The following is a 13,103-nucleotide window of genomic DNA, read 5'->3' as shown; positions in this document are numbered from 1 at the left end:
TAAGCATACTACAAAGTCAACTGCATCATCAAGAGATGACCTAATTTGTTGTTGTAAGCTTGGATCTGTGTGCTTGATCTAATGCGTTCAGCCACGCTACAGGGTGGCCGAGCCAAAATAGCTTCTAGGCTAATCTAACATTATACAGATATGACTCAGATACAGTGCATCTGGGAAGTATTCAGACCCCTTGACCTTTTCCACATTTTGTTACGTTACAGCCCTTATTCAAAAATGTATTMAATAAAAAATGTTCCTCAATCTACACACAATGCCACATAATGACAAAGCGAAAACAGTTTTTTTTGTGCAAATGTATTAAAATAACTGATACCGTATTTACATAACTATTCAGACCCTTTGCTATGAGACTCGTAATTGAGCTCAGGTGCATCCTGTTTCCATTGATCATCCTTGATGTTTCTATAACTTGATTGGAGTCCACCTGTGGTAAAATCAATTGATTGGACATGATTAGAAAGGCACACACCTGTCTATATAAGGTCCCACAGTTKACAGTGCATGTTAGAACTAAAACCAAGCCATGAGGTTGAAGGAATTGTCTGTAGAGCKCCGAGACGACAGGATTGTGTCGAGCCACAGATCTGGGGAAGGGTACCAAAGAATGTATGCAGTATTGAAGGTACCCAAGAGATGCTAAGCTACAGGACTGTTTTGAGTCTGTAATACCAACATGTTTCAAGCAGACCACCATAGTCCCTGTGCCCAAGAACACTAAGGTAACCTGCTTAAATGACTATCGACCTGAGGCACTCACGTCTGTAGCCATGACGTGCTTTGAAAGGCTGGTCATGGCTCACATCAACACCATTATCCCAGAAACCCTAGACCCACTCCAATTTGCATACCGCCCCAACAGATCCACAGATGATGCAATCTCTATTGCACTCCACACTGCCCTTCCCCACCTGGACAAAAGGAACACCTATGTGAGAGTGCTATTCATTGACTACAGCTCAGTGTTCAACACCATAGTGCCCTCAAAGCTCATCACTAAGCTAAGGACCCTGGGACTAAACACCTCCCTCTGCAACTGGAAATTGGACTTCCTGATGGGGCCCCCCCCAGGTGGTAAGGGTAGGTAACAAAACATCCGCCACGCTGATCTTCAACACGGGGGCCTCGCAGGGGTGCGTGCTCAGTCCCCTCCTGTACTCCCTGTTCACTCATGACTGCACGGCCAGACACGACTCCAATACCATCATTAAGTTTGCCGATGACGCAACAGTGGTAGGCCTGATCCCCGACAACGACGAGACAGCCTATAGGGAGGAGGTCAGAGACCTGGCTGTGTGGTGCCAGGACAATAACTTCTCCCTCAACATGATCAAGACAAAGGAGATGATTGTGGACTTCAGGAAAAGGAGGACCGAGCACACCCCATTCTCATCGACGGGCTGTAGTGGAGCAGGTTGAGAGCTTCAAGTTCCTTGTTGTCCACATCACCAACAAACTAACATGTCTCAAGCACACCAAAACAGTCGGAAGAGAGCACCACAAACCTATTCCCCCTCAGAAGACTGAAAAGATTTGGCATTGGTCCTCAGATCCCAAAAGTTCTATAGCTGCACCATCGAGAGCATCTGACTGGTTGCATCACTGCCTGGATGGCAACTGCTCGGCCCCGACCGCAAGGCAACAGAGGGTAGTGCGTACGAGCAAATAAATCACTTGGGCCAAGCTTCCTGCCATCCAGACCTCTAACATCAGGTGGTGTCAAGGATGCCCTAGAAATGTGTCAAGACTCCAGCCACCCCAGTCATAGACCGTTCTCTGCTACCACACAGCAACAGGTACAACGCCAAGTCTAGGTCCAAGAGGCTTCTAAACAGCTTCTACCCCCAAGCCATAAGAGTCCTGAACATCTACAAATGGCTACCCAGAATAGTTGCAATTGCCCCCCCCCCCCATTTTACGCTGCTGTTACTCTCTTGTTATTATCTATGCATAGTCACTTTAATAACTTACTACATTATAACATATTACCTCAATTACTCGACAACCGTGCCCGCCGCACATTGACTCTTACCGGTACCTCCTGTATGTCTTGCTTGTTATTTTACTGCTCTCTTAATTACTTGTTTCTTTTTTTTTTTTTTTACTGCATTGTCGTAAGTAAGCATTTCACTGTAAGGTCTACCTACACCTGTTGTATTTGGCGCATGTGATAAATACAATTTGATTTGAAACAAGTGGCCTCCATCATTCTTAAATGGAAGAAGTTTGGGAACCATCAAGACACTTCCTAGAGCTGGCCAAACTGAGAATCAGGGGAGAAGGCCTTGGTCAGGTAGGTGACCAAGAACCGATGGTCACTCTGACAGAGCTCCAGAGTACTTCTGTGGAGATTGAAGAACCTTCCAGAAGGACTACCATTCTCTGCAGCACTCCACCAATCAGCCTTATATGGTAGTGGCCAGATGGAAGCCACTAAAAGGCACATGACAGCCCGCTTGGAGTTTGCCAAACGGCACACTAAAAGACAGAAACAAGATTCTCTGGCCTGAATGCCAATTGCCATGTCTGGAGGAAACCAGGCATCGCTCATCACCTGGCCAACACCATCCCTACAGTGAAGCATGGGGTTGCATTCATCATGCTGTGGGGATGTTTTATCAGTGGCAGGGACTGGAGACTAGTCAGCATCGAAGGAAAGATGATCCGAGGAAAGTACAACAAGATCTTTGATGAAAACCTGCTCCAGAACGCTCAGGACCACCACTGGGGCGACGGTTCACCCCTCCAACAGGACAATGACCTAAGCACACACCAAACAACCCAAATGGCTTCGGGACAAGTCTCTGAATGTCCTTTGAGTGGCCCAGCCAGAGCCCAGACTTGAACCCGATCGAACATCTCTGGAAGACCTGATAATGTGTGCAGTGACCGCCCCCATCCAACCTTACAGAGCTTAAGAGAATCTGAAGAGAAAGAAGGGGAGTAAAACATGTTTATGTTTTGGTTCTAATGGGGTTACGACAGTAGAACTAAGCTAATGGGGCATTTAAAGTTATATTTTTTAAAATCAGTGGCTATATATCTTGATTTTATTTGTCAAAGTATTCTAGCTTTAAAAGGGGAAAGCACAATATGCATAAAGTGTTAGGAAAATCTCATTTTTGTTGTAGTACACCTCATTCAACTTGTCAACTAATCATAAAGCTCTTAATGAGTTGAATCAGGTGAGATTTTTTTTGTTTTGGGGGGGGGCACAACAAAAATGTGTGCTGCTAGGGGTTCTGGGGACTGGAGTTGAGAAATTAGGCTACCATATTTCCTGTGAACCCGAGGGGCTAAAATGATCTCCTGTATCATGAACAACCCTTTCCTCTAGGAAAAGCCACATAAGCAGATGTTTATGTCCCGTAAGAATGTAATGATATTGCTGTTTTATTGCAGTGGCCTATATATTCTACCCAGCAGGAAATGCATTAGCCAAGTAGCTACTGTTTTGTTGCTATGCCAATGCTTGTGAAATGTCTACCTCTTTACCAAACGGGTCTTTAGAGAGAGTGTGTGGGAGGGACAGAGCTAGTATAACAGAAAGACCAAGGCATTATCACATTTTATAGGTGTGTTTAGTAGTTGTTTGTCAGGATTTGCAAAGGCCCAAGTACAGTAACACTAACTATCCTCATCTAATTCCTATTTCATCATGTGTGGGTTTTAATATAGCTGAAGGATAGTGCTTTATCCTCTGTTGTAGTTGGTTGCCAGGCTCCAATGAGACTGTGTATGATTGGTCACRGATATGGTGATGAAACCCAGACAGGGACGATACAGGTCTGGAGAACTCTACAGTCAGATGCACAGGAAGCTACTGGGTATAACGTATGGTTTCCACCGCCATCACTCTTCTCCTCTCATCCCTCTATAGTCTATACTATATCCTCCTACATCATTCCGCTCTCCTCCCAATCCTCCCATTTTACCTGTCTATTCCTCGCTATTGCTGCCATCACTCCCTCTTCTCATGTCGGAATTCTCCCCCTCCTTCCATCAATCCATTCCATCCATAGCCCTCCTCCTCCCCAATCCCTCCTTTTACCACTCACCTGCTTTCTTATCTCTCTATTCCATCCATCACCTTCCTCCTCTCCTTCCTCTATTCTCCCCTCTTCCACACCTCTGTTACTCATCTCCATCAGAGGGGAAACAAAACAACTGTCTCCCAGGACAGTGTACCCAGGCGCTTATTTCCTACGTCTGGATTTCTCAAACCAGCCCAACTGTGATGCTGTTGACACACTCGTTCTGTGTGCACCTGCACGCGCCGTGTGCCAATGTGCTTTAAATACCTAGTGTGGCATGACCTTCATATTTCACGTGTCACACAACAGAGACCCCTTTTGCTACATACATACAAACGTCCACACAACATCCTCTCAATATTACCTCAGCTTATGGGCATGGCTGGGGTAGGTTGGAGCTGGCCTGGCGACCTGGCAAAAGTAACACCTGCGATGCGTGTAATTGGTCTTAGAGCGATATGAGGATTTTATGTTTGTCTGTCGCAGTGCCACTGCTAACGTTAGTGTTTTTGGCCTCAAAGGTTAATGTGTGTGTGTGTGTTTATCACAAAAGGAGCTGCCCAGGGATTTAGCACCAGCCTGTCTCTAAGGATTTACAGCCTGTGAGAGGTAGTTAGTGGAATTCAATAGGGGTCGACCACAAAGAGAGTATAGGCTACTGTAGCAAACCGATACAGTGAGAAAGAGGTGGTTATATTACATGTAWAAGTCAACACATTTATTATTACAGCTATGTTTATTACCCTTTACTAAGTCAGTTGACTGAGAACACAATGATTCGTGGGAGATATGGGGAGAGTTGTGGCTGAGATTTACATTAAAGTTCATTTAGCAAGAACTCTTATCCAGAGCGACTTATAAATTGGAAAGTTCATACATATTCATCCTGGTCCCCTGTGGGGAATGAACCACAACCCTGGCATTGCAAGCGCCATGCTCTACCAACTGAGCCACACAGGACTCCAAATAGCTTTGGAGAACCATATTATTATTATAAGTTTCTAGAGAACTAGATGAAATGAGAATAATTTAAATTGTCTTTTTGCTGTTCTCTATAAATAGCTTTGGAGAACCATATCATTTATAGAAGTTTCTAGAGAACTAGATAAAAGGATGAAATTTAAATGTCTTTTGCTGTTTTCTATAAATAGGTTTGGAGAACCATATCATTTATAGAAGTTTCTAGAGAACTAGATAAAATGAGAATCATTTCAATTGTCTTTTCGCTGTTCTCTATAAATAGGTTTGGAGAACCATATCATTTATAGAAGTTTCTAGAGAACTAAGATAAAGGAGAACCATTTCGAATTGTCTTTTTGCTGTTCTCTATAAATAGGTTTGGAGAACCATATCATTTATAGAAGTTTCTAGAGAACTAGATAAAAGGAGAATCATTTCTACTATTTTAGTTTTTTTGCTCTTGTATTTCCTAGAAGACAGAAATCCTAAAAGTGAGGGAGCCTTTTGGTTTATGTCTGAGTGTTCTCTGTCATCTTCCTCTCTCAACTGACTGATAACCCTCCATATTGTATTATATGTGTGTGTGTGTCGTCCCTGCACAATGTCTCGTTAGCTAGCAGGCTTTGGAGAAGAGTTGTGTTTAAAAGCGTTATCACATTGGAAGCTACGGGCCCCCAGTGCTATGGACCAATCCGTCTCATTGCCAAGTCCAAACTATTGCTGAGGGAGTCTGTGTTTATACAGCATAACTGGCCGACTGGAAGCCCGGCCGTCCAACTACAGACATGTTTAAAGATGATGCATATTTGACCAGCTCTATGGATTAATATACTGTATATACCGTTAGGTGTAAATGTTTGCAAAGGACATACATTCATAGGAATCTTGTGTTGCATACAGGAGCATCTGGGGTTGTGTATAGAGAAGTAAGGAATGTGTGTGTTGGGGGCCCGGTGGAAAAGGAACATATCGAAGAGGATAGTTGTAGACATGTAGTTCATCACATGATCTTCATTCATAATGGCCAATCATTTCTTCATTTAAGATGGCCAATAAGGCATCATTTCATATACACATCCGCAGTCCACCCATTTCCCAAATGTGAATACTCCCTTTAGCTCTGTTGTGGCACCTGACTCTGACAGCAGCTCACTGCTTACAGGCACTGCTCCCACTTCCCCTCTCTGAGTGTACTTCCCCTTTAAGACCCAGCATCTGTTAGGAAGCCCCTGCACTCAGCTCCTCTCTGCCTCACCACAAGGGCTTTCTGAGGGGCAGCAGGACAGTTCTCTGTAGCGTTGGCTAGATTCACCACAGGGAGTGTGTGTAGTGTGGAAAGTCACAGAGGAGAAAGGGTGTTATTTGGGATCTATAGGGTATTGATATAAGCTATACCTGTCTGTGGCATACACCTGTTCTCTAATCAAATGATGATGAGGCSTTTCTMCTTCACAGGGAACCGACGACTGAATCTCTTGTCCTACAAAGGTGAGCTTTGTCTTCAACACCATTTTCTTGTAATGGACATATGAATCAAGACATATGAATCACATGAGCATTTAGGGTTMTTCAACCTCTGAGGAGTTGGAGCTCAGTTAAAAAGTTGACTTGACTAAACCTTAATTATAATGATCAAATTACTGTAAAATGAAAATGTACATTTGCCTTTTTTACTGTAAAACGATCAAAAGTAAATGAGTATTTTGTTATAGGAGGATTTTCTAATAGGAGAAACACAGTTACATCCGGCTATAACCCAGTGTTTCGTAATCCTGGTCCTGTTTTAGCACTACACACCTGATTTCAAATGATCAACTCATCATCAAGCTTTGATGATTTTAATCAGGTGTGTTAGTACTAAGGCAAACACTAAAATGTGCACTCCTTCGGTTCCACAGGACCAGGATTAAGAAACACTCCTCTCTAACCTACCATTTCTCTGAGCAATGCATCTTATTCAGGGATGGGCAACTCCAGTCCTCGGGGGTCGGAGTAGTGTCACACTTTATCCACATCCCTAGCAAACACAGCTGATTTAAASTAATTGAATTCTAAACTGAAGATCATGATTAGTTRATTATTGGAGTCAGGTGTGTTAGATGGGGCTGGGGCAAAAGTGTGACACCAATCAGGCCCCCGAGGACTGGAGTTGCCCATCCCTGATCTAAATGAACACTCCATTTTGAAAGAATGGAAGCCATTCATTTAACCCCTTTGTATAGGGTTGACAAGATGTAATGGGTTGACAAGGGAGCACAGGTTATGCGTTAGTCCTTGGGAGGATCCTGTATGTTACAGTTCAGCCATAACATCACATTAACCCACTGTCTCTTACARGGACATCTGTTACCACGCCACTGTCAAACTGCAAGGAGTCTTTTCTCTGTATGTTTTCTAAAGCAGTTTTTCACTGGTTCCTTTAAGCAAAGGAGTCAAAAGGTTGGCTTTGTACAAATCAAATTGTATTGGTCACRTACACATGGTTAGCAGATGTTATTGCGAGTGTAGCGAAATGCTTCTAGATCCGACAGTGCAGCAATATATAACAGGTAATATCTAACAATTCCACAACAAAACCTAATACACACAATCTAGTGAAGGAATGGGATGAGAATATATAAGTATAAAATAGCAGTGACAGAGCAGCTAAGATGCAATAGATAGTAAAGAATAGATAGTGAAGGATACAGTATATACATGTGAGATGAGTAATGCCCGATATGTAAACAAAGGGGCGTTATTAAAGTGACTAGTAGTAATGATATTAGTATATGCCATGAAGCAGATGCTTTTATCCAAAGCGACTTAGAGTCATGCGTGGTCCCGGGAATCAACATGTATTCTGGCGTGTTGGTTTATTACCTTTAGGCACATTACAACACATCATTAAGAACAGCTTCAACTTGTAAAATAGGGCTACAGATGTAGGATCTTAATCTGAGCCAATTTTCTACAGCAGGAGGATAATCCTGCAGCAACAGGAAATGTGAATTATGTGGACTATAATTTAATGAAAAAATAAAATAATTGTAGAGGTTAGTACGTTTTTCGTTAGTATTTTATTAGGGTCCATGTTAGCTACAGCCAAAGCTGCAGCTACTCTTCCTGGGGTCCACACAAAACATAAAACATGACATAATACAGAACACCAACAGACAATTACAGCTGAAGGACAGAGCTACATAAAATGACAATACATAGCATTAATACAGGTACAGAGCTACATTTTAAAATAAGAATACACACTCATGTTATTATGCCTTAGCAATCCATGTACACACAATAGCATCTACACTGCAGTCATCCATTTTGTTACAGTTGCTTAATGTTACAATTGCAGCTCCTGATCCTAATCTCTCAGAACCAGTTGTTCTGTAAACACTAGCGAGAATCTCACAACATTAGAAACCACCCGTATACAATATGATTCATAGATGCTACTGAATGCAAGTGCAACGAAAAAACAACAATGGAAAAGCAACGGTTCTTCCAGCTAAGACTTCAACCACTGTTTTCACCATAGCAGCCGGGCCATTCAGCTCATAAATGAGCTACAAATTAAGTTGTCTCCCCGCTAAGGCTTCAATTTAATCCTTCACTTCAGCAATCGTGTTGGAGTTTTCTCCAGCTAAAGTTTCAATTTAGTCCTTCACTTTAGCTACATACGTGGTCTTTTTAGAGAGCCATCTGTTCAAATCAAGTCTGGCATTTTAAAGTGGAAATTACATACTTTAGAAGCCTTTTTAAACCTTGAATACACTACAGGTTTGCATTTCCTGCTTTGCAAGAAAATCCTCAGCTACAAATGCGTGATCAAATTAAGATCCTACATCTGTACATGAGGGTGTTACTGTATGTGAGACAATGTATCTCACATAGAAATGTGTCTAGGAACGCTTAGCTTTTTCCAGTGTGGTGTCACTCTCTACAACCCTGCATTAGTTGTGCTAGTCTACCCTCAGCCAGCTGGGTCCAGAAATTACAGAAGCATAAAAGAAGGTGTATAATAACTAACCACAGAGTYTGACCTGATGGGGTCTGTTCAGTACACTCTTGGAAAAAAGGGTTCCAAAAGGGTTCTTTGGTTGTCCTCATAGGAGAACCCTTTTTAGTTCCACGTAGAACCCTTTTGGGTTCCATGTAGAACCCTCTGTGGAAAGGGTCCTACCTGGAACTCAAAAGGGTTCTACCTGGAAGCAAAAGGGTTCWTCAAAGGGTTCGCCTTTGGGGACAGTCCAATAACACTTYTAGGTTCTAGTCAGCAATTTTTTTTCTAAGAGTGAAGTGTGCAAGCTTACAAAACAAATACATTTAGATATTCTATATGACAAGCAATTGTATATAGTATATAACCATTATATTTCTATCAAGACATTCAGATAGAAATGTATAGCATATACAGTAATATAGGGCTTTCATTGTGTCAACTCTACCCCCCCTAAATATGATTGCCTGTCATATACAGTAATATAGGGCTTTCATTGTGTCACTCTACCCCCCTAAATATGATTGCCTGTCATATCAGTAATATAGGCTTTCATTTTGTCAACTCTACCCCCCTAAATATGATTGCCTGTCATATACAGTAATATAGGGCTTTCATTGTGTCAACTCTCCCTCCCCCGCCCCCCCCCCCCCCAGTTGTTGTCCCTCTCTCTTCCTGCCTATTCAGACCAAAGGCTTGATATTACATTTCCTTTGGGATCAATCTACATGGACCGCAGCAGTCTGCAGGAAGAAAACAAAGACACTTGTCTTTTAAACATTCCTCTCTCCTTACGCTGGGGCAATGGAGAGGAAACAGCAATCCTGCGGCGGCCATGATGACTGTTGTAATTGTGTTTAAAGAGATAACATCTACGTACATCTATCTACAAGTGGAGAGACAGAACACGAAGACACTGTTTCACCTAAATAGGCCATTTAACCAATAAACTAGGGTTATTTAATTACAGACCCTCAAGCCCTGATGTACTGCTGGAACCTTTTCTGCCTGATTTGTTGATCAATTAATACCATTGATACGTGATGCTAGAGATAGAGGCTATTTCAGGGGTCCAAGCCTGTCTTGCTTGACACACTGGGTTTACAGCATCATATGGTCTCTAGACTCTCTAGTTTGCGTTTCATTTACATGTCGGTCATTTAGCCAACATTCTTATCCAGAGCCACTAACAGGCAGTTTGTTTTTGAGCTCTGAAAATATCATGCTCCATGACCTCTGGTCTCACTGTATTCTGTCTGTCTGTCTTCACCCAGGCTTCCTGCAGTTTAATGGGAGCTGTGGAAGTCTCCGTAGCAGTGGGGGCAAAGGTCTGGCACAGCTAAAGGGGACACTGTGGAGGAACACGACCACCGCAACCGCAGCCATGGATGACCTGGCCAATGACTCTGCTGTGCGGCCGCTGCTGTCGGAGGCACGTCTCATCTACGCCATCACCGTGCCCCTGTCCACCGCCATCATCCTAGCCAACCTGGTCATCATCCTGGGSATCTCCTGTAACCGTCAGCTCTACAACACCCCAAACTACTTCTTCCTGAGCCTGCTAGTGGCTGACCTGTGTACGGGCGTGGCCCTGCCGTTCATCCCCTGGATGGGACTCAACCGCCCGCTGAGTTTTAGCTCCTGTCTCCTGGTTCATATTTTTCCTAATTTCTTGTTCCTGGCGTTCCTGTTTAACCTGGTGATAGTTCATTATGAGAGGTACATGTGCATCGTGAGTCCGTTACATTATAGTAGCTTCTGGGTTCACCGCCGCTTCCCGCTGGTGCTGCTCGCCGTGTGGGCGCCGCCACTGCTCTACGCCTCCCTGCCCGCCTTCGGCTGGAACAACCGGGCCGGCCCAGGGTGGAACGGCTGCTGCTCGTTTAACGACACGGGCGCGCCGGTGAACTGTTCGACAATGGTGGCAGCGGTAGCGGCGCCGGGAGGCTCCGAGTGCTGCTCTTACAGACGGGTCTTCCCCAATGCCTTCATCTACCTCGAGGTGTACGGGCTGCTGGCGCCTGCCATCCTGTCCATCGCGGGCATGACGGGACGTGTGCTGTGGATCACCCGGGGCCAGATGAAGGACATCTGCCGGCTGCACCGCTCCGTGACGACAAGGGGGGGCGGTCAGGCCTCGGAACGGGAGCAGCGGCTCAACCTCCGCTACACGCGCTGCGTGGCCGCCGTGTCGCTGACCTTCCTGGCCTGCTGGGTGCCCTACATCATCTACATACACGTCTGCGTGGCGTTTCTGCTCAGCAAGGAGACGCGCGGGAACTCCACCACACACATCGTGCTGTCGTGCACGGGGATCGGGAGCATGGCAGTGATGCCGCTGGTTCTGGGGCTGGCCAACAGGCAGTACACGGACCCGGTGAGGAAACTCCTCCATAAACTCCGAGACAGATGGAGACGGAGACAGGACTCTGAGGATATGGCTCTTTGAGTAGCCAGGACAGGACTGCTCTCRCTTTGGGGATGGACGTGTAGGATTATAAATGGGGATTATAGCATATGGATGATGAAGCATCCTCTACTCCTGGATGATGTTTGAGTGCAGTGGCGCTCCGAGTCTATGGACTCTAGCTGTAAGGGAGAAGTTGCAGAAAGACCCCATTCGATGTGCAGGACTGGTAGGGTTGCCCCACCTCTCCCATGTCTGTCAACTTATAGTCACAGCATTGAAAGCATGTGTGACTCTTGCCATTGAGTGTGTTATGTTTAAAGCCATCATGTGTACACTATTTGGGTAGTCATAATAAATTCAAAACAATCCCTGTAAAAGTCACCAATCTTTTATTTTTCAAGTCAAGTTGATTCAATCCATTAGAGATAAACATAATGTTATGAATTATCAACAGAGGCCTGTATTATGATGAACTGGGCTCATTTGGATATAAAAGAGCAGATGGGTCGAATTAAGATGGATCTAATTGACTACTCCATCAATCACTACAGCATCTCATCTCCTCCCCCTCTCTTTCTCTCTCTCCCTCTTTCTCTCTCCCTCTCCCTCTATTTTTCTCTCTCTCTCCCTCTCTCTCTCTCTCTCTCCCTCTCTCTCTCTCTTGTTCTCTCTCTTTCCCATCTCTATCTCTCCCTCTCTCTCTCTCTCTCCCACTACCTCTCTTTCTCTTTCCCATCTCTCTCTCTCTCTCTCTCTCTCACACATTTTCTCTCCCTCCATAGTCTTTATCTGGTGCTGGTATGTGCTCTGAACAGGAGAGAGGGGTGTGCTCTGTGCTCCTCCGCAGTCCAAAATACATCTGGAACACAGGGGAGTGATTAGAACTCTGAGATTCTAACATTTAGATCACATTTGAAAAGAGCCAGACAGGAACTGAAGTTCTTTAGGTTACACCATATCTGGGAAGATAATCATCTTGCCAAAATTTAAATGATCTTTCCAAAATTGAAGTGAAAACAAGAATGGTTCTTTCATTGTCTGCCTATTTGTAAGTCTGTATCAGTGTGCTAAGAATCCTTGAAGCAARACTGTTTWATCTACTGTTTTCTAATAGCCCTCAAACAGGGTTGGTCATATTCACAGTTTAATGTGCAAAGTTTATAACGCTACTTTATTGCCTACTCGGCAAATCAAGTATACATTTTCTATGTCTTTGTTGAAACTATAACTCGTGCATATGGGGAAAATAAGAGAACTTTAGTGTGACTATTCACACTAACTATTTGAAATGTAAACATATTTTCAAATAGACTAGAGAGTGAGAGAGAGTTAAGTCCGGGTAAGAACCAGCCATGTGTAACTATAAAAGGTCTGAATTTTTACATGACGTTGTGAGAGACAGATTATTAACATGGGGTCAGAATTTTTTACGTACAATACTGTGTGTGTGTGTATGCCTTTTTGTTAGTGTGTGTGTGTTGCATTTGTCTGAGTGTGTGTGCGAGAGAGGGAGGAGTGATGGAGTGAAATATGGTAAGAGACCGGGCAGTCTCCCAGACATCCTACTATCCATCATATCCCTATCTCATCATCAGCTGGTGTTCCCACCAAGCCTCTCTTTCTTTCTGTGTCTCTCTCTATCTCTCTGTGTCTCTGTCTCTGTCTGTCTCTGTCTCTCTGCCTTCTCTGTCTGTCT

General features: G+C 44.0%; 1 protein-coding gene across 1 annotated transcript; it reads left to right on the top strand.

Annotated features, from left to right (window-relative positions):
• Positions 1-6,236: 6,236 nt before the first annotated feature.
• LOC112077626 (G-protein coupled bile acid receptor 1) lies at positions 6,237-11,891 on the top strand. The gene is made up of 2 exons (XM_024144113.2): positions 6,237-6,500; positions 10,272-11,891. Exons 1-2 carry the CDS (start codon positions 6,440-6,442, stop codon positions 11,444-11,446), a joined length of 1,236 nt encoding a protein of 411 aa, XP_023999881.1. The 5' UTR covers positions 6,237-6,439; the 3' UTR covers positions 11,447-11,891.
• The last annotated feature ends 1,212 nt before the right edge of the window (positions 11,892-13,103 follow it).

This window comes from Salvelinus sp. IW2-2015, unplaced genomic scaffold, assembly GCF_002910315.2.
Source record: "Salvelinus sp. IW2-2015 unplaced genomic scaffold, ASM291031v2 Un_scaffold4772, whole genome shotgun sequence".
In the NCBI taxonomy this organism is placed as follows: Eukaryota; Metazoa; Chordata; class Actinopteri; order Salmoniformes; family Salmonidae; genus Salvelinus; species Salvelinus sp. IW2-2015.
The sequence above is the reverse complement of the archived record's forward strand: the minus strand, read 5'-3'. Positions and strand labels throughout refer to the sequence as shown.